The sequence below is a fragment of the Dioscorea cayenensis genome, chromosome 25, assembly GCF_009730915.1.
Source record: "Dioscorea cayenensis subsp. rotundata cultivar TDr96_F1 chromosome 25, TDr96_F1_v2_PseudoChromosome.rev07_lg8_w22 25.fasta, whole genome shotgun sequence".
Lineage (NCBI taxonomy): Eukaryota > Viridiplantae > Streptophyta > Magnoliopsida > Dioscoreales > Dioscoreaceae > Dioscorea > Dioscorea cayenensis.
The window spans coordinates 607721-631722 of NC_052495.1; the positions used below are offsets into that span (position 1 = coordinate 607721).

A 24002-nucleotide genomic window follows, 5' to 3' on the forward strand; every position below is an offset into this window, starting at 1 on the left:
TATTGAAGTAGGTGAAAAACATATTATTGGAGGTATTATTAATGATAGATGGTATCTACCTCATTTATGAGAACCCTTGAATAAAAAAAAAGCCCAACACTGTAATTTGTTTTTTTTTTCAGTTCTTTTTTTTTTCTACTTTCACTAATTTTAACAGGTGAAAATTATTATAATATTCGGTCAAAATTTTAAAATAAAAATTATTATAACAAATATTTTAATCAATAAAAATTAAAATTATTTTCAAATATTAAAAATAGTCAAACTTATAACTGTTGGAATAGATGAAAATACTATTAAAAATATTATTAATGCCAGATGATACCACCTCAATTATGAGAACAGTTGAAAAAAACAAAAAGTGACCCTACAGTATGGTTCTTCCCTTTCCCCCGTTGCCACCACCAAACACTCAACAATTATTTTAACTCTTACTGTTCACCATTAAAAAAACCCTACTAGAAGTGGTAAAAGATTGCTTGTTCTTAATCTCCGTCAGTGGTTGGTTTGGCAGCATGGATGACCACTTTTCAAGCATCACCATTTTTTTCAAAATATGTGTATACATATATCTTTAAAAAATGCACGTACTCCGAAAGCAGCAGCACTACAAGACTTCCTGAAGACGGAGGGTCACACCCCAAGAGCTTTCAAACAAATTAAATAAAATTAATTATTACAAGTTCCAATCAAATTAAATCTCCGATGGCTTAAAACTCCAAATTCGAAGAATAATATGGATCTTATTACACTCTTTACCAAAGATGGGTCCCACAAACCCCCTTGACCATCTTTTCACATTCTTATCAATCTCTGATCTCTGGCACTTTTATTGTTTATTTTAAATACGGAAATAATAAAATACTAATAAAATTTCTAATCATTAAATCTAAATTTAATTCAAAATCGACATTATTGCCACCCTCATCCTCCTACTCTGACCCTATTTCCTACCGTTACGCTTATCAAGATTATAAAATTAATAGATAAGACATTTTTATGTATACTTAAATTTACGGGATTTAATTTTAAATTTTTTTTTTATAACATATCGAATTTTTATTCAATCCAAAATAAAAATGAAATCGTTTTGAAATTCAAAATTTTAATTTAGATAGTGATAGATAACCATCAATCAATCAAATCTCCGAGTTTTACTCTAACCACCGCCTCAGACTATCTATTAATATCCACCGCCCACGTGTAAAAAAGAAGGACGTGGATCCATCGTGGCCGTCAATCGTGCGATATTTGACGCCGATTCAAACTCGTAACTTCCGGAATTATCGCGGCGAAAACGCACGCGCATCATCTCACGCCCTTTTGCCGCCTTTCTATTTTTTTTTTTTATATATATACATATCCTGTGCTTTTGGGTTTTGTACCTATCCTTCCTCTTTTCGGCCTCTTTGTTTGAATCTCTGTTCTTCCTCCCTTCTCTTTCTTGATTGGGGTTTTTCTTTACCCCTTTTTGTGTCTTTTTCATTGCCATTGTTCTTAGTTTTCCTTCACCTAATGCTTTGATTTTCATGGTATTTGTGTCATCTTTTGGTGTGAGTTTTTGATGGTGAAGGTTTTGGTTTTGGGGGTCCTTTTGTATTTTGAGGTTTTTTGTTTCATTGCCTTCAACTCTTTAACTTTTCGGAAGACCCACGAGAGGGTTATACTAGTAGGATGGTAATGGTAAGTACGATTTATTTCTTCTTTCCTTGTTTTTTTTTTTTTTGGGAATTTTTAACCTAATGTTTTGTATTTTGAAGGAAGTTGTATGGGTTTAGCTTAATGTCTTGGGGTTCTTGATTGTAATGCTTAATGTGTTTGTCGTCTTTGTTTATGGGTATGTTTTATCTTTTAATTTCTGGTTAGTTCGTAATGTGCCAAGTATGAATCTTTTGCTATTCGAGGATAATTTTTGGTCTGGATCTTGATTTTGACATGTGGTGTTTCTTGAATTTTAAAGGAGTAGGGAAGGTATATTGGAGAAAGGAACTTATTAGAAAGGTGTGGTTTTGTGAGAGGATTAATTGAAGGGAGTTTTTTGTCGGACTATCAATTACTTGTTGTTCTTGGATGTTTGCTATATGACATGCACTCTAAAGAAGTGTATGCCCATATAAATTAATTTCATGGGTAGATTTGCTCTCCAGAGAGTTTATGCCCCTATCACAAGTCGTATGAGTGGAATTTGCTAATTTTGGTGACAAGGTAGTTGGTGGTCCATGTTGACAAGATGTAAATATGAATGGCGAGTAGTTGGACACATGCGGGTGGTGTATCCTTTGGTATCAGTGAACCCATCTTGAACAGACCTGTGATCTAGAAATGTTCGACATGTGATTTTAGTGAAAACCAAATACTAATGAAAAAAGCATGTGGAGATATATGTGAAGTGTCAGAGTAGTTGGATCGTGGAGATTACCTTAGGAGAGAGAGAAGATATGTGGGTATATTTGTTATGGTACAGATGTGTCATCTAGGTGTTTTAAGTATTCGAGATACTTATGCTTGAAAGTGTCATGTGACATTTTTGTACATGTTAGTAGTCAAATGCGATACAAGTGTTAAGTAACCGGGTATTGGACAGTACTTGATATAGTCAATTTATATGTAGACATTGTTGTGGGTTTGTGGACATGCATTATGGTATGATGTTGGGCATTCAAAGTTGCTCTTATTATCTTAAGAGAAGGAGCTTTTTGCATTAGGTTTTACCGTTATGTTGTCAACAATTATGGTGTAAACCATCATCTGGCCGTATGAAATGTAATGTTGATGTAGCAATTAATAACTCTCAGTAGCTAGTTTGTTTTTGGTACGGTGCAATGAGATAACAATGGATTTTTTTAGGGGTGTGATGCAAGGTCCCATTCCATTTACAGACGTACTCAATATGAGCCGAAGCTTTAGCCCTCAGGGAAACTCTCAGTAGCTATATTGATATTGAAACAAATTCACAGAAGTTGTATTGGACATTAATCGTTGGCTTTTTATTCATAACATGTAAGGTAAGCTTATGGACTTACCTAAAAGTGGTATAGGTTTATATATAACTATTGTAAATATAGTCCAACATCGGTTGTGTGAGAGAAGAGTAATAAGTTTAGGTATAGCGGTTGAGGCACTAAGTTTTGAGAATTTTTGGTGTAAGACCCATAAGCTTATGTAACACCTATATAGAGCCACTAGTATAAAATATAAAATTTAACATAATATTTAAAATATAATGGAACTCAATATATATTTAAAAAAAAGACTTCTGAGACAGTGGTGTATAAGTCCATGTGAGTAGGACTTTTGAGACACCAAGTGGTGTATAAATTCATATGTGTAGAACCTCTGAGACAAAGTAGTGTACATGTCTGAGCATGTTTAGACTGACAAAAAAAAATGACCCAATTGAACTTGAGGGGGTGTTGAAAATATGATACCACGTCGGTTGTATGATAGAAGTGTAATGAGTTTATATATAGGTCTAGGGGTTGAGCAATTAAGTTTTGAGATTTTTTGATGTAAGACCCCTAAGTTTATGTAGCATCCATATAGGGCCCACTAGTACAAAATAGAAAATCGAATAATAACATACGAGTAAGCTTATGAGTTTGAGTTCGAGGTTTTTTAATAAACTGAACATAGATTGTTTTGCAAATAGTTCCCCATTGACAACACTAGGATTGAGATGATTCATACCCTGGTTGTTTATTTGGATATGAGTAATGCTATATTCACATATTAGATTTCTCTCTAATGATGTTGTCTTCGGCTGTATAGACTTCATTTATTTTTTAGTAGTCCAGAATCATTTGTTGGTGGTTTATTTGGGCTTTCTTTGTAGGGTGATGCCCTGTGGATGATCTAAGATGGAAGTGAGTAGTATGGTACTATGAACTTAATATGAAATGAGATATTTGTTTTGTCTGTTGGTGCATATGATATGTTCCTGTTTTGTTACTTGGTTTGCTTTGCCATGTAGGTAGGTCAAGTGATCTGTGTAATGTATTGACCAAGGAATGGTTGGCAATAACAGTAAAACATCTCTATTGACACTTACATTTTTTATTGATGAAATTTTGCTTTGCTTTATAAATATTTTTTCTTCAATTAGGAAGTGTGGCAATCAATGGGAATTCCTTTTGTGCCTATTGGTTTTATGCCCGGGTAGCTTGTGTTCATGAATGATTTGTTTGCCAATTTTATTGTTTTTATTGAATTTGGTCGTTAAGCTAGTTTGCTCCATAAGTTTCTTCGCTTGGAAGAAGAGACAATGACTAATGTATGGACAAGTTGGCAATGAGTGTTAATGATTTTCTCATAGATTTTTTGTGATTATGGCTTCTTAAGGAGGTAGTCTTGAGCACTAACTTCTGATGAGTTTATGTTTATCCGTTGTGCTCGACTGATGGTGCTTATGGGATGTTGCACTTGTGTAGGGAACTTTCATGGAGTAGAATTAATAAGACAAAGTTGGCTCTGAGACAAAGTAGTGTACAAGTTTGAGCATGTTTAAACTGACAAAAAAACAAAATGACCCAGTTGAACTTGATGGGGATGTTGGAAATATGATACCACGTTGGTTGTATGATAGAAGTGTAATGAGTTTATATATAGGTCTAGGGGTTGAGCAACTAAGTTTTGAGATTGTTTGATATAAGACCCCTAAGTTTATGTAGCACCCATATAGGGCCCACTAGTACAAAATACAAAATTCGAATAATAACATACGAGTAAGCTTATGAGCTTGAGTTCGAGGTTTTTTAATAAATTGAACATAGATTGTTTTGCAAATAGTTCCCCATTGACAACACTAGGATTGAGATGATTCATACCCTGGTTGTTTATTTGGATATGAGTAATGCTATATTCACATATTAGATTTCTCTCTAATGATGTTGCTGTCTTGTTGACATATACATTATCCCCATTTTTGGCTCTTTGTTTTCAATTAATTTTGTTTCTTAGCCTTTTCTCTTTTTTTTTCTCCCTTCGTTTTTAATTTTTTTTTTCTCCTATAGCCACTACCTTGTCCTTATTCATCCATCACCACCATCACTACCTTGGCTCATCCTTGTGTCTCTACCTAAATTTCAATCCTTGTCTCATTTGCAAAAGTCATCTATGAGGTCATGTGCATTGGGATTATTCAAGGTCATGCCACCACAAAAGTTCTCAAGGATGGTTGCTTATGTCACACCTTGCATTAGTTCATCCTAAGTTCATTGCTTTCTTCATTTGTTTGGGTAAGAATTGAGCCTAGCATTTAGAGGGAAGGATGATTTGGTTGCAAGCAATGACTATCAGATGTTGCATAGCTCCTTTGTGAAGGAACAACTATGTTACCGTGCTTGAAGGATATATCTTGGGAACATAAACCCAAAGGTGTAGTGGCAAGGCAAAGGCAATCATGCAAGCGGGATGGTGCAATGATGTTGTAGGTTTAGTAATACTGCTCATGTGCCTATTTGTGTTTTTTTTTCACTCCATCATTACTTGTTTAAATTATTTTTTTTTTAAATTTAGCTTTTAGAGTTGAGGATGATTCGATGCAACAAAATGTCTGTGATTGGGATATCTATTTAGGAAATTTGTTGTGTAAATATAGCATTATTTTTTTGCTACATGATTTTATTGTGATGAGGGTGTTTATTTAGGGAAAAGCTGTACATCACTGCAGTGGATTGATTTTTCTCCATTTTATATACGATTCTTTATCGTGAACCGGAGAAAGCAATACTTATCTCACTAAAGCACTTGTTTTTAGTGTGTAAATCCATTTTGATATATTTTTTTTTATTGAAGTGGGATAAGTATAATTTTATACAAGCATACTTCCTCTACTTTCCCACACTTAAAGTTTTCCTTCATTTTGTGAAAAATGAACATCAAAACTATTGAAAGTGTTATTAATTTACCCCATCACTTGTCCGCGCTTGTTAATTTTAAACCACTTTCTTCAAGTGAACGCTCCTAAAGTGAATTTAGTGAAAACAAGTATAGGAACATTGCTATGTATATAAATATATTAATTAAAGTACCAATGTTGGTGTTAGTTACTTATGCGTGTAGGCGTTTAGGTTTTTAGGACACATGCGATGTTTGGGTATCAAAGTATTTTAAGTCACTTGATATCTTGGTACAAAGTTATATGTAGACATTGCAATATGTGGATAGATTTATTAGAGCATAGATACGGGTGTCTAGCATTTGAGAGCAAATAGAATGCGTGAAAACTAGTTACATATACACACACATGATGTTGGGTATATGCACACACGTGTATATATATACAGATGCATATGTGTATAAACATGTATGTTGGGTATGCATGAAGAGTTGTTGTAAAACATATTTTAGAAGAAATAGAATTATAGTATAAGGGATTTGAATTGCATTCAAATTTAAATTAAAAGCAAAATCTAAGCCTCCCAACCTAACTAAGGCCTCGAGTGTAACATTGGCTTTATGGTATATTATTTTATGTACCATGTAATGTAGCTACAGGTCTTTAGTCTGTTGTACAATACTTCTATATATATTTCTATTCTTAATTGTGAAATTTGGTATAGTTATTGTCTTTTTAAGAGCTTTTTCCTACATGAATAAACATTTGGTATCATTTATTTCTTGATTTACCCATGGCTTTGCAAGTTTTTTTGAAATCCTAGGTTGTGGGATGTTTGTTTTAGAAAAGTGAAATCACTCTAGTCAATGTAGATCAATTCGTTAGATTTTAGACCTTGTTTCGTGGCTTCTAAACTCAAAATTTGGACTTTTGAAAAGTCCTGAAAGTCAGAGTATTGTATTTTGGCTTTTGTAAAATTTATTATAAAGCGGAACTTAAGTCAAATTTAATTAAATAGATTGAAATTTTAATTAAATAATGTAAACAACTTGTTTACATTGAGGCCATTATTCTTTCCTTTGATGGCTTTTCTTACTGTAGCCGATGTTTTGTTGGTGGTTGAGATAATTTAGATGTTTTGGACTATTTGCATTTCCAAAGTATTGAAGAAAATACTGGGAGGGGTAAAAAATTTAACCAAAGATTGCTTTAATAGGAGTCGAATAAGGTAAATAAGAAGCTATTTGCAAATGGTGAAATAGACGTATATAGACATTCTAGGAAGGCCATTTTAAATGTCTTGGAAATAGTTAGATTGAAATAAATGGTTCTAAGGGAATAAAAAATTACACAGCTGTAGTTAGTACAAATCCATCGATTCGGAGAAAAAAATAAATTATGTTCCTAATCCTTCATTCGTGCCTTGAATTTTGAATAAATTGGGCATTATTAAATGGGCATTCATCCTATTTTGTTTATATGTTGTAGGCTGCTATGTGTCATACATGTGGTTCAACCGGTTATGAGGAACTTCTCAGTTTCTGCAGTGGGTGCGGGATTTCTGCTGAGCATTCGTAAGCTATCATTTTCCATTCTTTTGATCAAAATGCAACCTATACAAGGGTGAGCTAATGTTTGCATGTGGTATTGAAACTATTGGCCCATCCTCATTCCTATTTGAATTTGCTTCAGGTATTGTGGGCACCAAAAATCAGAAAATTGGAAATGTGAACTGTGTGAACCCAGGGATCCCAAGACACTCTCTTCCTGTCGGCCTAAATTTTATAGATGCAAGAAGAGAACTGTTAAACATAGAGATAAAGGAACCTTTTGTACTTTAGAGAAGGTTCTACTTAAGAAGCCTTCTGTTGATGATACTGGCATGGTGGCTGTCAAACCACCAGACAGGTGTCATGTTTCATCTGAACCTACCTGTCAGTTCAGAATTGTAGATACATCAACAGAAGGAAACACTCTCAAAATTGTGGATGCATCAAATGTTGTGGGCTTCTCGTCAGAAATCAAGGAGGATAAAAATTTTAGAAAGCCAAGGAGAAGATTGGTCCTGTTTGAGGAGGATGAAATTGATGAAGATGATTCACAAGTTTTAGCTATTCCACCAACAGATGAGAATTACAGTGAAAAGGTGAAAAGCTTGCAATCACCTTGTGAAAACAATGAGAGTGCAAATGTTGCATTGGCAGATAACCATGAATTTGATGAACTGGATAGAAGTGGGAGTGATGAAGGCAAACAACCAAAGAAGCGTCGCAGAAGGTTGATATTGCCTGATGATGACCAATTAGAGCATGAACAGATTGATCGATCTGTTCAAGAGAGAAACATGGTATGTAAATCGATCCACTTCCTGTTTCATCTTTGTGAGAATGCTACAAATTGGCCATTGTTCCATATAATAGCACCTATGATATTTTCGGGAATTATTTGCAGGAGATGCCTGGGTCATTGGAATTAAAAGAAACCTGCAAAAATGAATCGAGGTCTTGCCATTTGGAAGAGATTGAAACTTACGTGCCTGCTATGCCCATTATCGATCATGTTTGGAGGTCAGTAATTTACTTGTCAGTGAATGGATGTATCTTAATATTTATTGGTACTTGCTCACATTTCTAGTGGCTTTATGGCAGGGGAAACTTCAATATCTCTAATGATACTTTTGGTCCATTATCAGCACATCTATCAAACAAAGCATGTATGAGGGTATGGGATAGTGTCTCATTGTTCCCTGGAGTTATCCAGGCAGAGAAGCATTCCAGACTGGATATTTGGCCAAATAGTTTTAAGGTTTCACCTCCGAATGATCACAACATCGCTCTATACTTCTTTCCTCGCAGTGAAAGGTAAAATTTCTCATCTTTTGGGCTACGAAATTTATGATCTTGAGAAATGATAGCTATTGACTTTATGCACTGAATATAGCAAGAAAAAACCAGTAGTTCTCCTATGATTTTTTCTAAGCACCAGTGCATTCAATGTGCAGAGCTGATCAAATGCTCAAGCAACTACTAGACGAGTTTATCAAGGAGGACATTGCGTTAAAGGTCACATTTGACAACTCAGAATTGCTTGTCTTTACGTCTACCGTATTACCAGAAGGTTTCCAACGTAAGTCATCATATCTATATTTCGTACTCATTATTGCCAAAATGCAATTATTTTTATGTGTGAAGTTTTCACATCTGATCATGTATGCATGCTCCCTGTAGGATTTCGGGGAAAGTTCTATTTGTGGGGTGTATTTAGAGGAAGAAAAGACTTGGTTCCAAGTAGATTAATCACCAAAGAGATCGAAGAGGGTGAAATCATCGATAACCTAAAAGGTGAAATTTGCGAAGAGGTAACTCTTGGTAATCAAAATGATGACAGAAACCTTGATTCCTGTTTGAAATTGTTTCCATTACAACAAGAGAGCATAGCCATCACTGCAAGAACAAAGATTGATGTTAGTGTAAATCTTGAACTTCAGCTTGGCTGCTCTGTTGTTAATGGTGCTCAGTACTTCCCTCCCAAGCACAAAAGCCAAATTCTTTTGTAGCTGATCTTCCGTTAATCATTGTAGTTGATCAATGTGTTTTGCTCAACTACTTGGTCAACCTTCTGACCTAGTTTTGTTCCTTATTCACTGCATTGCCCAACGTTCTCTAGTGTATGTAAAGGGTATCTTCGCTTATGAATGAAGGTTGTTTGTAAATGATGCAAAAATGAAAATATAATTTCAGTTTTGTCAAAAATAAAATAAAATAAAATATCGTAGGTGACAGAGGGCCTGACCAAGTTTGAAAAAAATTTGTAGGCCTTTAGGTTGGGTTATCTTAATGATAAATGTGGATAAGGCATAATTTCCAGTTAGGTTTTTAATTTCTTCTCTAGCTGAATGAAAGACTGAAGAGGAAGTTGAAATGCTTAATGTTGGGAGGGAAATTGAGTTATTAATAATTTTTTTAAAAATAAGTTTTAAGTTATTTATTCTGAAAGCAACAGATGGTTTCTTAATTTTTAATAAATTTTGAGCTTTTAAAATATTTTATTTTTGTTTTAGTTTCCTTAGTTTATTATTTTACTTTTATTATACATGTATATATTGTTTTAATTTTCTTTGATAAGTCAATTGTGGCTAAGCTTGTTTGAATGTAGAATGCATGTTTGTTGTTAAGGCAAACCAATTCGGTTTTGATTCTAGGAAGTCAAGCATGGCTTGCTAGGGTTGGGCAAACTCTAGTATTGCTAAAAGTGTTCACTAATACCAACGATTAAGTGATCTATTGGTAGTCGGGTCTCTATTAGAACTCTTCACAAGTGGTGATAGTTCGAATTATGTGTGATGACACATTTTTGAAAGTGTGAGTAGTGGTTGTGTGTGGGTGGTTTCAACGCCCATGTATGTGTGGGTCCTACTCTATTTACTCATAGGCGAGCCTTCCACTGAGTCTTGTGCATGCTCTTGTCTTGACTTAGCTGTCTACTCATTTATCTTGGCAAAAAGTGCTTACTAGTTGGAAGGCTTTGCTAAGATTGGGGCCTGGATGAGCTCTCTTTGGTGTTAGTAAGCTTTGGCATGCTCGTTTCATTTAAGAGTTTGTAAACCAATGGCCTTGTCTTAGTCTTAACAAGCTCCATTATGGCTCCTTGTGGTTTGGTTGGGCTTGCTTGGTCTGGGCAAGCTCTTGTAAGACACTTAGGAGTTGCCTATGGTTAGGGCACATGGTTTTTTTAGGGTAAATTTTTTGATAGGGCACAAAACTATGCCCCATTTTCATTTTAGGGTCAAAATTTTAATTTGAATCAATTTGGTTACTCAAATTAAATTTTTTTTCATTGAGTGGTCACCCGAGAGATTTTGGTCTATTTTTGATGATCTGATGTTGAAATTTTCGTCAGCAGATGATATGGAGTTGTTAATTTTGACGAACAGTGTGTCATGTATATGTTGATAGAGAATTTTCAGCATGTATAAAAAAAAAATTGTTGGAATCTCTTGGGTAACCACCCAATAAAACAAAATTAAAATTATTTAAGTTGAAGTTTGGACCCTATAATTAAAAACATTGTTTGTTGTCCAATCAAAATATTTACCTTGCTTTCTTGTAAAACTCTATGTGCTCACCATGTTGGGTGAGCTTGCCTAACCAGTTGTTTTGCCTTGGCGTTGGGGAACTACGTGAGAGCTCATCAGGGATTGGTTGCCCAAGCCTCAACGATCCTATTCCTAGCTCCCTAAGTACAAGGCAAGCCCTCTCAAATCAGGGTAGAGAAGTGTCTTTAACTACACTATTGTACTTATCATGAGAATTGTGCCACTCATAATGTTGAGAATTTTTATTGTTGATGTTTGTGGGTTAATGGCATTGTTTGGATTCCTTTAAAAAAAAAATCAGTTTGGTAGGAGACTTTCTAAATAAAGTGTTTTTCAAAGCAAGTTAAGTACTTTTCTGTATTGTGTTTGGATGTATTAATGTAAAATGTCTTAAACTTTGTGAAATTGTTTGGATGTGCATTGATAGAATGATTTTTTAACAGTAAATTATAATAATATTTCAATTATTATGTATTTATCACTCGGGGCCAGGGACGGCAGCAGACGGGAGAGGTTTTCAGATTTTTGAGACAGATAATTGGATGGGGATGTAAAAAAATTGGAGGGAAATGTTAAAACCTAGGTCATTAATTTATTTCATAAGTGCAGTTAAGTAATTATGTAATCTTAAATTGTTTGTTTTAGAGGTATCACATGACCGGCTTTTAATAAAATTATTGTTTTTATTTTTTTTTTAGCTTATGCTTCTGCAAACAAATTAATCCAAACAACTTTTTTTTCTGAGTTTAATTACGTTTATCTTGTAAAAAAAACGTTTTTGGATTTCCCACAAGTTAATTCAAACGTTTCAGGAGGTCGATATGTCACCTAGGTTTTTAGGAATTGGGATAAATTTGACTAGCCCCAATAAGCTTTCTAAAGGTTAGGCAATTATGGTTTAGTTTGTTAGAGCTTATGCATGCATGTGATGTGTTTGTGATGTGTGTTGTTTTGAGTCATGATCCAGCTATCAGAATTTCGATGGGAATATGTGGAAGAATAGGGGAAATTGGGATAAGGGAATACACATTCGGCTCACACCTATAACTACATAATCATTCTGGTAATAACCCATTCATAGCCTCAATATATAACAAATGCAACACACTCTTCTCATACCCATAGCCACATATCGATCATCACATAACATAATCACTAAATTTGGTTAAGTTCATATTTGTGAGTCCACTGTACCTTTACTAGAGTGTCGTAGCCATTTAGGTGTTGTACAATTGTAGCTAAGTCCTAGGGGTAACAATGGGGCGAGGAATCTCCGATCCCCAAAAAGACCCATCGGGGATTCCACGATTTCCTTCCCCCATGGGGATGGGGGCAATCCGTCCCCATTTTCTAAACGATGACGGGGTCGAGGAATGCCCTTCCCCGTCCTGCGGGGATCTCTGACCTGATGGAAATTATATATATATATATATATTATTTTTTACCAACATTAAATGATCCAAAGCTTTAAATACTGATATAAATAAATTTAATTTTAGATTGTACTATATTGGAAACCATTTGGAGTTTTTATATCTATAAATATATAAGTTTTTATATGTTGGTTTGATAGGTTTGTTGAGCTTTATACAGGTTGAGTAGTTTTTATATTTTTCATTGATGTATTGGTATTAAATTTATTTTTAAAAAATTTAAAATTTATAAGTAAAGTACTAAAATACAATAGCAATGTTTGCAATGGAAAATTCTCGTAGAGATTGGGATGGGGAAGCAATTTCTCAAGGTGGAAGTTTAAAAATTCCATATAAATGGTATAGGTCGTTTCCCATGTTGCATCGGAGATTTGTATTTGTTCGCATTAAATAGGAACTTGCTAGAAAGGTTGCCTATACTGGAGGATAGTTCGAGTCTCTAGTATGGTGACGAGGCAAGGATAGATCGTTGCTCCACGAAGATGAGAGGCAGGGGTGCTTAATAGATTAAAAGGATTACCAATGTACTTCTTTAAGTTTGGAGACATGAAACACATCATACAGACACGCAATTTCCAGTAGTACTAAGTGTTAAGTGACGATGTTAATTTTCTCCGACCCAATCACTGATAGTGAATGAAGTGTTGGATCCTCTTACATTAACTCAAATGAGATTAGTACGAAGGACGGCGAGAGTTCGTGTGTGAGTTGAGAGCAACTTGTCCACCTAAGCAGTTGTAAAGGAACTGATAACATAGTCAATAAGGGGTAGTGGATGGCGGCTATAGACAGCTTTATAAAGGTGCCATCTAAATCTGCAAAATGCCAAGAGATGTTATAAGACCACTCTATCCATGGAAGGTATTGTAGCTATTGCTATAAATTGTTGGTGATGAAGGACCGGAGGTAGTCTTTTAAGCAACGGCTTAGCTATTGCCATGAATGATGCCTTAAAGTTTAAAGGGTTCACACTAGATATGCTTATGAAAATTAGGTCTTGGTCTTAAATGATATTTAGAAGAAATAGTGTGCAGGAGGACGATGTCAAGGACGAAGATGGTAATAACCACTAAGATGGTACTTTTATCGGGATAATGGTAGATGAGTGACGAAATCTAGAACGAACGAGCCCTATATTTTCCCAGGAATTGGAAGAAGTTATAAAAGCCATTGTGAAGCTTTGTTAAAAGGTTTCGAAGTTTGGCATATGGTATAGTGTAAAATAAAGTTGGCCACTGAGCTAGTAGAAGGATGTGGTAATTTGCGCAAGTGTTCTTTGTTCTTTGACATGCCCACTTGTAAGGTAATTGTGGTACTTAACTAGAAGCAATGGTTGAAAAGCCAACTCCAGTAGAATGAAGAGTCACCCCTTAAAAAATTGTAGCTCATTTTTAACAGAATATCAAAAGTGCTCGATTGTATTGTCGAGCATTGATTGAATGATGAAATTAGAAGTTGGTGGATGGAAATAGTAGAACTGATGAAGAGTCTCTCTTAAAACAGGTACAAAAACAGGTACAGAATGAGAACTTGTGAGAAGGGTGTTGAGAGAAAGCGGGAAGAAACCTGAGAAAGAGCGTCTGCCTACCCATTATTGATGTTGGACTTGGAAAGACATATAAGGCATTTTGTTTCCGTTCTCATAAGTATTTTGAAGAAAGGGAGTTTCCTCGAGGGTGACCACCTCTTTTAGTTGAGCAACATACTTTGGATTCCGTTAGAAGGCAAAGGAATTGTGGTGGACAGTAATGATGCTCGATAGTGAATTTAGCATCGCAGTTAAAGCATAGTCCTTTCTCTCGCCAAACAACCATTTTATCTGGGGTTAAGCATTTAATAGAAATCGGCCTTAGTTGATTGCTACTCTGCTGCTATGGAGGCATGGATGAGCCGTTGGGGTATAAGAAGGTTGGATGGCCTTAATCCTACAAGATTTGCACTTGTCCTACATCAGCTTTGTTATACTTATTATGTCGTACAAACTCTAGTTCTTTAATTAATATCTTTACGTGGCCCTAAATAGAAATGGTTGAGGAGATTACCGTGGCTCAATCCTAAGATTCAGGTAGATAGGCGTTCAATTTCATTGAGCTATTCGCCTACTGATGATCATTGCTTGAGTTTGTATAGATGTGCCTCATTGTTAACAAAGGAGAAAACCCCCAATTGAAGCTCAACATGCCGTGTGAATTCCTCCCAAGTAATGCACTTTAAGGTCAAGGGCATCCAATGACACCATTGGATTGCAAGCCTGTTCATGTAAAAACACCGCGATGGTGAGCTTTTAGTCATCGATGATTTGGTGGTAGTTGAAGAAGTGCTCTATCTGAAATAACCAGTTGAGGAAGTTCTTTCTTGTGAAAAGCGAGATCTCGAGTTTAGGCAAACGGGTAATATTAAAAAGAGAGGAGTGTACTAGACTTTGCAGTTTGATAGTTGAAGCTAGTGAAATGGATTTAATCGAGGAAAGAGGCAACAACAACAGTGATTGGTAAAGATGAGCTTTTTCAAGGTTTACAAGCTGTACAATCATGTACGGAGGCTCTAGCTTGGAAAAGACGGAGTCGTGCCAGGACAGCTGATCATTGATTCTAGGAGGTTGGCCCTCTAGTACTTGAGCATGTATTATTATTTCCTCAATCATTGGCAGTTCAATTGACGCGCGTTATCTTGGTTCATGATTTTGTTACTAGAATTTTGATGAGAATTTGGGAAATAATAGGGGAGAGGATATGGGGTAAAAAGAGTGAGGAAAGAGAGAGAAAAGAGGGAAAAATAGAAACAAAAGTGTATAATACTCGAATTGGTCTCTCTATTTTTCTCTCTTTCTTTTTGCCTCTCTACTCAAAAATGCTCACAACTAGTCCCTCTACTCTTGAAAATGGGCCCATTTAGTCTATTTACTCTTAGTTTTTTTTTCAACTAGCCCTTCTACTCTTGAAAATACAGGAACCAGTTGGGACATGTTCAAGCATAGAGGGGCTAACTGGGAGCATTTCCGAGTAGATGGACCAAAAGGAAAGAGAGAAAAGTAGAGGGACCAATTAAGGTATTATACCAAAATAAAGCTTGAGGAACAATTTTCTACCCTATTTTCATTCATTTCATAATATATACATCGGTACTCATAACATCTACGATACACTCCATTCACACCTATAATTATCTAACCATTTTCATAACAATCCATTCGCAGTCATCATTTTTTCATAACAACTCATTCACAGCCATCATTACATAAAAAATGAGATACTAAAGGTGTGTTAATGGTAATGATTCTGTAAGGACAGGAATGGGAATGAAAATTGTGTTTGATTGGAGGAATATTTCAGTGGAAATGGAAAAAATTTAAAATGGGAATGTGACAAAATTACTTTTATACCCTTGATGTACAAAAATCCAATTAAAGATAAATAAGTTTTTTATCTAAATAATATTTTGAATATTATTATTAAAAATAATTATTATAATTAAATATTCATATTAAATATTTCATTTTAATTAATTATTACTTTAATGGGCAAAAATATCATTTTACTTTTATTATTGTAATTATATATAATAATTTTTTATTTTAATTATTATTTAATTTAATTATTATAGTTAATTATTTAATTTTATAAGTCTTATTTAATTAAATATGTAGAGGGGCAATAGTGTCATTTCAAAGGTTAACAATATTCATTCCTCTTTAAATAGTTCTATTTTTCCCAATTTTGGGGTAATGCATATGCCTCTACAGTATCATTATTTATTACCTACACATTCCATTCTCATTCTAACAGTTGTATATTCAAACATGGATATAAACTACTATTAATAATGATTCCATTCTAACTGTGTTTATTACTTCCATCTAAACCCACTCTCAACTCTACTCACACCCATAACCATACATCCATCATCACACAACATAATCACTAAATTTGGTGAATTTAGTTAATTTCTTGCTTATGCGTATGTTGGCAAGGACAAAGAAAGCATAGGATAAGGATAGATTTGTCATTTTAAAAAAAATTTGAATTGTTAGGATTTGTAAATTATTGCAATTGTGAGTTCATAAAATAGGTATTTTTAATTAAATCCCAAACTATCACCAAACAGGGCATTTGGTCTAGTGGTATGATTCTCGCTTAGGGTGCGAGAGGTCCCGAGTTCAATTCTCGGAATGCCCCATCATATTTAATTTTTATTTTTTTTACTTAAAATCTCCCGCTTACAATAAAATTAAAAAAAAAATTGGAAAAATAATTTTAATTTTACTCGTCTCATTCTGCTTTTTTTTTTCCATAAAAAAATTAATAATAATGAAATAAAGTAATAATTAGAATTAAAAATAAATAAATATCAAGAACAAAACCCTGGTCCTCTTCATTCTTCGCCCCGAGTCTGAGCTTCACTCTCATGGCCATCTCCTCTCCTTCTCTTCTCGTATCCTCTCACCCTTCTTCTCTTCCTCTCTTCTCTCGCTTCGAACCCAAGCTAATAGCAATGCCTTCCTTTCCCTTTACTTCTCCGCCTCCTCTTCGTCTCCTTCCCATCCGCTCCTCCACCTCCCAAGCTGGCCCTCTCTTTCAAGACCCCAACAATCGGACCTTGTTCCCTTTCGGCGATGAGAAGCACTCCATGCCCACGCCCTCTCACCGATGGCAGCGCGTGCTCCTCAAAGTCAGTGGAGAAGCACTCGCCGGTGACCACAAGGAAAACATCGATCCCAAGGTTGTATTTTTTGCATTTGCGATCACACTCTCACTAATTTGCCATTTTTTCAGCTTATTTTGGTTCTTTTGCTTTCTTACTTGAAGATTACTATGGCCATCGCTAGGGAAGTAGCCTCTGTTACCCGGCTTGGCATTGAGGTCCTTTTGCTCTTCTTATTGATTTTGTTTCTGGAGATTAGCATGGTGTGCGAGTTTTGATTGATGTGTTTGGTTTGGAGTTTTAGGTTGCTATAGTGGTCGGAGGAGGCAACATCTTTCGCGGAGCTTCTTGGGCGGGGTGTAGTGGCCTTGATCGATCTTCTGCTGATTATATTGGGTATAGAACTCTCTTAGTTTACTTCCATTGTTTACCTTTGCATGAAATTTTGGTTCTTTTTAGCCTTTTTTATTGGGTGTTTGGTCATGCTCTTATGATGTTTGATTTAATGTCCTTTGTATATCATAAAATATTGGATTTTTTTTTAAGCATTTTATACTGTTATGTTGAGATCAATTGAGATTTTTGCGCATGCTCCTTATATCATTGAATGCAAATCATGATATTCTTTTGTAATATCAAAGTCTCGCTTTTCTTGAATTTTGAGATAAGTTTTGGAATGTCACATGTTGGCAAGCTTTGTTCTGTTTGTATTTTGATCTTGATGAAACTCTCATGAATGTTACCGTCGGTTGGAAGTCAATGTTTACTTATACTAGGCAGGTTTCACTTCTGATGTAGTAGGTAGTTGAATTTGTGACTTATATTGGGCATTGGGTGATCTGTGTACATTGTCTTGTATACAAACACAAAACAATATATTGGCTTTTGGTTTATATTCAAGTCTATTTAAAGATTTTTGTTTGTTCTAATTCTTAGAAACCTGACTCTGCAATTTGTTTGAAGTTATTATTACTTAAAAGAATTTTGCTGTGTTTAGCATGTTGGCAACAGTTATGAATGCGATATTCTTGCAAGCGACGATGGAGAGCATTGGAATCCCTACTCGTGTCCAGACTGCATTTCGCATGTCAGAAGTAGCAGAGCCATACATAAGAAGAAGGGCTGTTAGACATTTGGAGAAAGGAAGAGTTGTGATATTTGCTGCTGGAACTGGCAACCCATTCTTCACCACTGATACCGCTGCTGCTCTTCGTTGTGCCGAAAGTGAGTGAATTTCGTTCTTCCTGTTTATCAAAATCAACTCCACTGGTACCTTTTTCATTGCTTTATAAAATTTATATTTATAATAAGCATCAAAGAAACCCATTGCGATCATCTTGACCTAGAAAGCAACGTTTGGAGCTATTATTTTTTATTGTCTTGTAGCGTGCTTGTCCTCACTAAAGCATCATTTTGATAGGTTTTAATTCTACATCATGCTGGCACAAATCAAAGGATTTTCTTAACAGAGAAAATGTTAACAGTTGCATAGTTTCACTAGAAAGTGTTTCGACCACCTAAAGCATATGTATTGTTGTGAAGCAACAACTGTAACTCCTATAAAACCTTTCCACACGGCTTGTTTTAATGTGGACTTCCTTCCAGTTAATGCAGAGGTAGTCCTCAAAGCAACAAATGTTGATGGAGTCTACGACGAAGACCCAAAGATCAACCCAAATGCCCGTCTTCTTGACAATCTAAGCTACCTTGATGTAACCACAAAGGACCTCTCTGTAATGGACATGACTGCGATCACATTGTGCCAAGAAAATAACATTCCTGGTATGCAGAGTACTTCATTATCTTGAGAATAATTTCATAGCTATTTTATTTCAATTCCACACTAATTCTCAGTGATTGTTATCACTACAGTTGTTGTTTTCAATATAAATAAACCGGGAAACATCGCAAAGGCGATCATTGGTGAAAGGGTTGGCACCTTGATTGGAGCGAAAGAGAATGAACCACTAAGAAGTGAACATGCAGTTGTAAGTGACTGAATCTTCTTATGCTTTCCACTGTTTTGCAATGGTTCAAAGGGATACCATGGAGGTCCAATGCCTTCCAACTTAGATGATTTCTTAGCTTTTGAAACTAAGTAAATGTTGGCTCTTGAATCTCTGTACATGAATGTTCAATAACAAGTTACATTTTAATAAAGTTGTTAATAGTGTTTCTTTTTATTGAACAAAAATTGCAGAAATGATATGACACATGACGAATGATACACAAAGGAATCAATTCAACAACAACAATATTTTTCTCTTTAATTGTGATTAGGAGGAATTAGGGTATTAGTATCAAGACTGAGTTTGTATCTTTATTTTGTAGTGTACATATGGTATTTATTAGATGACTTTACTTTTATCGTAGGAAGCCCAAAACACATTATAAATGATTGTTATTTATTTATTTATTTATTATTATTTATGAAATATGCACAAGCCACATGCCAAAAGCATGCATAGATGCTAGTTAATACCTCAGCCACTTGTGCTCTTACCTACGTGAGCTGAGATTCAAATATATTATCTCGGTAACATACGAGCATCTTAAATTGGGAATCCGGTACCAATAGATCAAAAGATCGTTGGCATGCCAGCTGTATATGTTGGAGCTTATTGATTTTTTTCATGCCAAAAAAACCCATTGATTGGAGCCATACTTAAATTTATCTGAGAATAACTTTATTTTTATTTTTATTCTTTAAATTTAAGTATATATATTATTAATCATGTATGTTCAGTTCTATCCAATTTTTCATCTCTATCACAAAATCCTTGACTAGCGCTTGATAAGTGCTTTATTTAGAATAGCGTGAATAAATCATGACTGCATTAATATCACTATAGCGACATGCCAGCAAGCCAATAGTTAAGTTTGGAGTTTGGAAAATTTTTGTGATCTTGTAATATTTTTAATATAAATTATATGATTTTTTTTTTTGCTTTTTTTAAATTATTGTATTTAATTTTTATAATCCTAGAGACTTTAATACATGAATCTTTTAACGTTTCTTTTGGGTGATTTCATAGTAAAATTGTTATTATTCTATTCAAAATGAGTGCATGAAAAGTTAAACCAATTTTCTCATGTTGAAAACAATTGAATATATTTAACTACTAAAGAAAATTTTACACCACTTACCAATCTCTCAACCATTAACCCCATTGTCTTAGGCCACACAATTTTAAACATTAAATTTAATAAAAACAAAATGCAAAAAAAAAAAAAAGTTCAAAAAAAAGACAGGCAGATCACAGATGGATACATAGAGAGACACCTGCATCCATTTATAAATATTGGTAGTAATGATCATAACTTTAGCAGGTGAAATCATTAATGATCAAAAAACTGATTGAAAATATCCCAAGCACCAGGAGAAGGCATGGTGGGTGTAAGAGAAATGAATTGGCTGGGACTTGTTGATCAAGAAGGTGTTCTCCACATAGCTCCTGTTGCCATGAAACACAGGACTGAGTTCATGCAAGAAACTCAGCATGTTGGGATCCACTGAAGGAGAAAAAAATCCTGGAGAAATGGGTGGTAGTGATGCTGGAACTGGAGATAATATTCCTGGATAAACACTTACTGCAGTTTCACTTGCAGAAATATGATCACTAGTAGTAGCACTAATACTGTCATGTTGTTCTTGTTGTTGATGATGATGATGATGATGTTGATGCTTGGGAGGTTGCTCAAGTGCAAGATGAGTTGCAGGAGAGAGTATGGAAGTGGAGGAAGTACCGGTAAGTCTTTGAACTAGTGACATGAAATCACTTGGATTTGTATGAATGATCTTTGGAGATGCCATGTAGATGATGACCGGTTGTTTTGGTAAAACCTCATCGGCAAGTGACTTTTTGATCTTGTGGGAGTCCTTGTGAAGTCTTAGCGGGCTTGGCCGGGGACCTTGGAGTTCCCGGTGAGGTGGTGGCCGGCCGGAGAAGCTTGAAGAGGAAGAGGAAGAGGAAGAGGAAGAGGAGGAGAAGTTCATTGGATAAGAAGTCTAAAGACTTTGTATTGGCACAAGGAAGTAATAATGGTGCAATATATTATGTGAGGTCTTGTATGATTGGTGAGAAGTAATTGAAGGTTGACAAGTCTATGGAGTGATGTTTTTGTATTTGATTAAATTAAAATTGTTTATCAATGTTAGAAACAAATGGTTTCGCTTTTGATGAGACCAAGTTGGTTTGGGGTGGTCCCCCCATAGTTTACACTTTACATATCATGTGTTTTGATCTTTAGTTGTTTTTTTTTTCTTTTTTTCTTTTTAAAAAAATGAGCACAGCTTAAGAAAAGAAAAAGAAAACTAGAAGGAGAAGCCTGAGAAGGGACAGGCATCAGCAAGTCAGAAAGGTAGTTGCATTCCCTTAGCAAGAAAAGAGAGATCTAGATTGATACAAGGCTATTTTGTTAGCCACCATATAATCCTCTCTATCAATGAGTTCTAGCTTGGGCTCTTGAAGACGAATCAAATTATTGCGAAGAAGAGAAGACGAGCTCCATTTGCGATGTTTTAACCATAATAAGGACTTGAAGCTTCCAAATCTTTTTACAACATCCCAAGCAAGAGTGATAGAGTGCCTCTTGCTAAGATAAGAGTAAATGACAAGAACCATGAAAAGATAGGAAGAATTGGGCCACTAAATCCAATTATTCGAATGAGATCCTTAAGAGAAAAAGTGTCTAGGGGGAAGATGCATATTGGTAAAAGTTGGTTTTTTGGCCAAGGAATATATTAATCTCATGAAGCCAAGGGTCCAACCACAAATTAGTCACATTAGAATTACTAACATTAATTTTAAAATTAAAACCAAGCGAGATGGCAGTCTGCGACAAGGACTTACAGAGCTAGGAAGTATAATTAAAGTGATGATCGGAAGAAAGGCTCCAATTAGAATATTTGATATTGAAAATATCGATCTAAATCTTATCAGCCGCATTCAAAATTGAAAAAAGATTTTTAGCCATTAAAGCATGCTTAGCGATAAACAAATCTCTCATACCGAGATCACCTCAGACTTGCTCTGAGTGACTGTACTCCAGTCAATAGAATGGAAGCCTCTTCTATTCCACCAACACCCCAAATGAAATTCCTGACAATTCTGGAAATTTCTGTGATGCTGGAATCAAGAATAGAGTAAATAGAAAGGAAATAGATGTAAGATTTAGAGATGAATGGAGTTAAATATGGATAGAGATGAAACCAAGGACAACGTTAAATAGATACGTGTAACATTTGATACCATGTGATACTTCTCACTTAAAAAAACATATTATAATCTCAATTGGATACCATACTATCTCCATGGTTTGTATAATTAAATTTTAATTTGTATTTTTTGAGGCACCTAACATCAATTTATTATTACTAAACAAGTACTTAGGGGATTCCAATCATAATTTATTGTTGTGTGTGCCAAACTCAACACTCAACATTAATTTGACAGGGCTTTGTTTACTTGGAAATGCCATGTCACTATGAAAGCCATGCCATCAGACACCACCAACTCAGCTCCCACGCCATCATTCTTTTTAGCCACATCATTATCCTTTTTCACCCTGCACAACGCCAACTCAGAATCCACATCATCATCCTAGAAGCCACAACACTTACACACCACCAATTTATATCATCATCATCATTTTTTATATAATAATGTATTGTTTATAAGTAAGCAAAACTCGTGCCAAATTAGTGTACTGGCGTACTGAATCTAGCAAACACATCAACAAATTATGACCAAATTCCTCTTGGTACCTCTATGGTGATAACAAATTGATATTAGGTACTCATAAAGATACAAATTGAACTTTAGCAATTGGAAAAAAAAAAATGGAGACAGTATAGTATCCAATTGAGATTATTAACCCAGAAGCATGTAATTTGTTTATGGATACGAGGAGAGCTAAGTACTGTTATAAAGCATAACTTGTTTATCTTATTTTTGCTATTCTTTACTTGTCTTGTTTATTAATTTCTCCTTTACTTATGAATATCAATAACAAATATATGTATATATGCTTTTGTGTGACATTTTGTTGATAAAAGTCAAGAGATGGGACATGTTTGGCTTAATAATAAAACTATTAATTAAGTATGGATTTTGTCCCCCATGTGTTTCATCATGGCAAGTAATTATATATATATATATATATATAAATAATATTCATGCATGGATGAAACTAAAATCACCTTTGGTTGTTTCTTATGGTCATTTGTCATTTGTCATTTGTGATGCTTCCTCTTCCTTTTAACAACACGTTGGATAAATAATTAGTGGTAAAGAGCTTCTTAAAATTATCCTAAGAAGAAAGAAAGTCACTGAAGCTTCTAAAGATTATTTTATAAATCAATTATTTTTCCCACCAAGAAAAGTTTTCTCCAACTTGTTAGCTTCTAAAAGTTTTTGTCGTCTCTCTCATAATCCCTGAAAAGTGAATAAAAACAAAATAATATAATGCTCATAATGTAAAATCAAAATCAAAATTGTCAATTTAATCCTGAATGTTTCTACATAATTTATTTGCAAACATCATCTTCCCAATAATTCCATTGAATGAACAGTAAAAAATTAGGATGAATCCAATCTCATTTCTACCGGTAAAATTATGATAAATAGTAATTTTATAAACAGTGTTGTGCAGTAAAAAAATTGTGAAGCATAGTTTTTCAATAAGAATCATTCGATCATTGTATTCAGCTAATTTAAACCGTCTAATTTTATTTTTACTAATAAAAAATAAAATAAATAGTCATTTTTATGTTTTTCAATGTAAACCATTTGATTATTATTACTGCATTATTAAGCCAATCTCATTTCTACCTCTCTCTCTCTCTCTCTCTCTCTCTCTCTCATCTCTCTCTCTCTAATTCTCTTCCTAATGGCATAATATAATATGAAATATTTTTGGTAAAAACACTACAATAACTTAAACAAAGTTCTTAAAAAAATTAAAATCAGAATGTTATCCTTTGACAACAAAATTA

At 34.6% G+C, this 24002-nt stretch overlaps 3 protein-coding genes and 1 non-coding gene across 10 annotated transcripts; 3 read left to right on the plus strand and 1 right to left on the minus strand.

Annotated features, from left to right (window-relative positions):
• Positions 1-1400: 1400 nt before the first annotated feature.
• Positions 1401-9835, plus strand: LOC120252998. 6 transcript variants are annotated; one of them, XM_039261228.1, is made up of 8 exons: positions 1401-1683; positions 5010-5425; positions 7325-7459; positions 7529-8183; positions 8288-8403; positions 8485-8697; positions 8838-8962; positions 9064-9835. In XM_039261228.1, exons 2-8 carry the CDS (start codon positions 5328-5330, stop codon positions 9390-9392), a joined length of 1671 nt encoding a protein of 556 aa, XP_039117162.1. In that variant the 5' UTR covers positions 1401-1683; positions 5010-5327; the 3' UTR covers positions 9393-9835. The 6 variants fall into 6 exon arrangements, with proteins under 6 accessions (XP_039117162.1, XP_039117163.1, XP_039117164.1 ...); XM_039261229.1 differs by having other exon boundaries at positions 7325-7410; positions 9064-9833; XM_039261230.1 differs by lacking the exon at positions 5010-5425 and having other exon boundaries at positions 9064-9834.
• A 6632-nt stretch (positions 9836-16467) lies between these two features.
• On the plus strand, positions 16468-16539 carry TRNAP-AGG. The gene has a single exon. It is a non-coding gene; the product is annotated as a tRNA-Pro (tRNA).
• A 200-nt stretch (positions 16540-16739) lies between these two features.
• On the plus strand, positions 16740-19375 carry LOC120252917 (uridylate kinase). Of its 2 annotated transcripts, XM_039261113.1 has the most exons (7): positions 16740-17083; positions 17170-17223; positions 17310-17401; positions 18003-18229; positions 18611-18787; positions 18878-18993; positions 19206-19375. In XM_039261113.1, exons 1-7 carry the CDS (start codon positions 16769-16771, stop codon positions 19209-19211), a joined length of 987 nt encoding a protein of 328 aa, XP_039117047.1. In that variant the 5' UTR covers positions 16740-16768; the 3' UTR covers positions 19212-19375. The 2 variants fall into 2 exon arrangements, with proteins under 2 accessions (XP_039117047.1, XP_039117046.1); XM_039261112.1 differs by lacking the exon at positions 19206-19375 and having other exon boundaries at positions 18878-19193.
• A 685-nt stretch (positions 19376-20060) lies between these two features.
• Positions 20061-21207, minus strand: LOC120252981 (protein MKS1-like). Its single transcript, XM_039261200.1, has one exon. It carries the CDS (start codon positions 21000-21002, stop codon positions 20352-20354), a length of 651 nt encoding a protein of 216 aa, XP_039117134.1. The 5' UTR covers positions 21003-21207; the 3' UTR covers positions 20061-20351.
• Positions 21208-24002: the final 2795 nt, after the last annotated feature.

Coding starts and splice junctions, on each gene's coding strand:
- LOC120252998 (XM_039261228.1), top strand. CDS start 5,328: ATGTTACCGTGCTTGAAGGATATATCTTGGGAACATAAACCCAAAGGT. Junction 7,460..7,528: donor AAAATGCAACCTATACAAGG/GTGAGCTAATGT, acceptor AATTTGCTTCAG/GTATTGTGGGCACCAAAAAT. Junction 8,698..8,837: donor TTCTTTCCTCGCAGTGAAAG/GTAAAATTTCTC, acceptor TTCAATGTGCAG/AGCTGATCAAATGCTCAAGC.
- LOC120252917 (XM_039261112.1), top strand. CDS start 16,769: ATGGCCATCTCCTCTCCTTCTCTTCTCGTATCCTCTCACCCTTCTTCT. Junction 17,084..17,169: donor AGGAAAACATCGATCCCAAG/GTTGTATTTTTT, acceptor TCTTACTTGAAG/ATTACTATGGCCATCGCTAG. Junction 17,224..17,309: donor TTACCCGGCTTGGCATTGAG/GTCCTTTTGCTC, acceptor TTGGAGTTTTAG/GTTGCTATAGTGGTCGGAGG.
- LOC120252981 (XM_039261200.1), bottom strand. CDS start 21,002: ATGAACTTCTCCTCCTCTTCCTCTTCCTCTTCCTCTTCCTCTTCAAGC.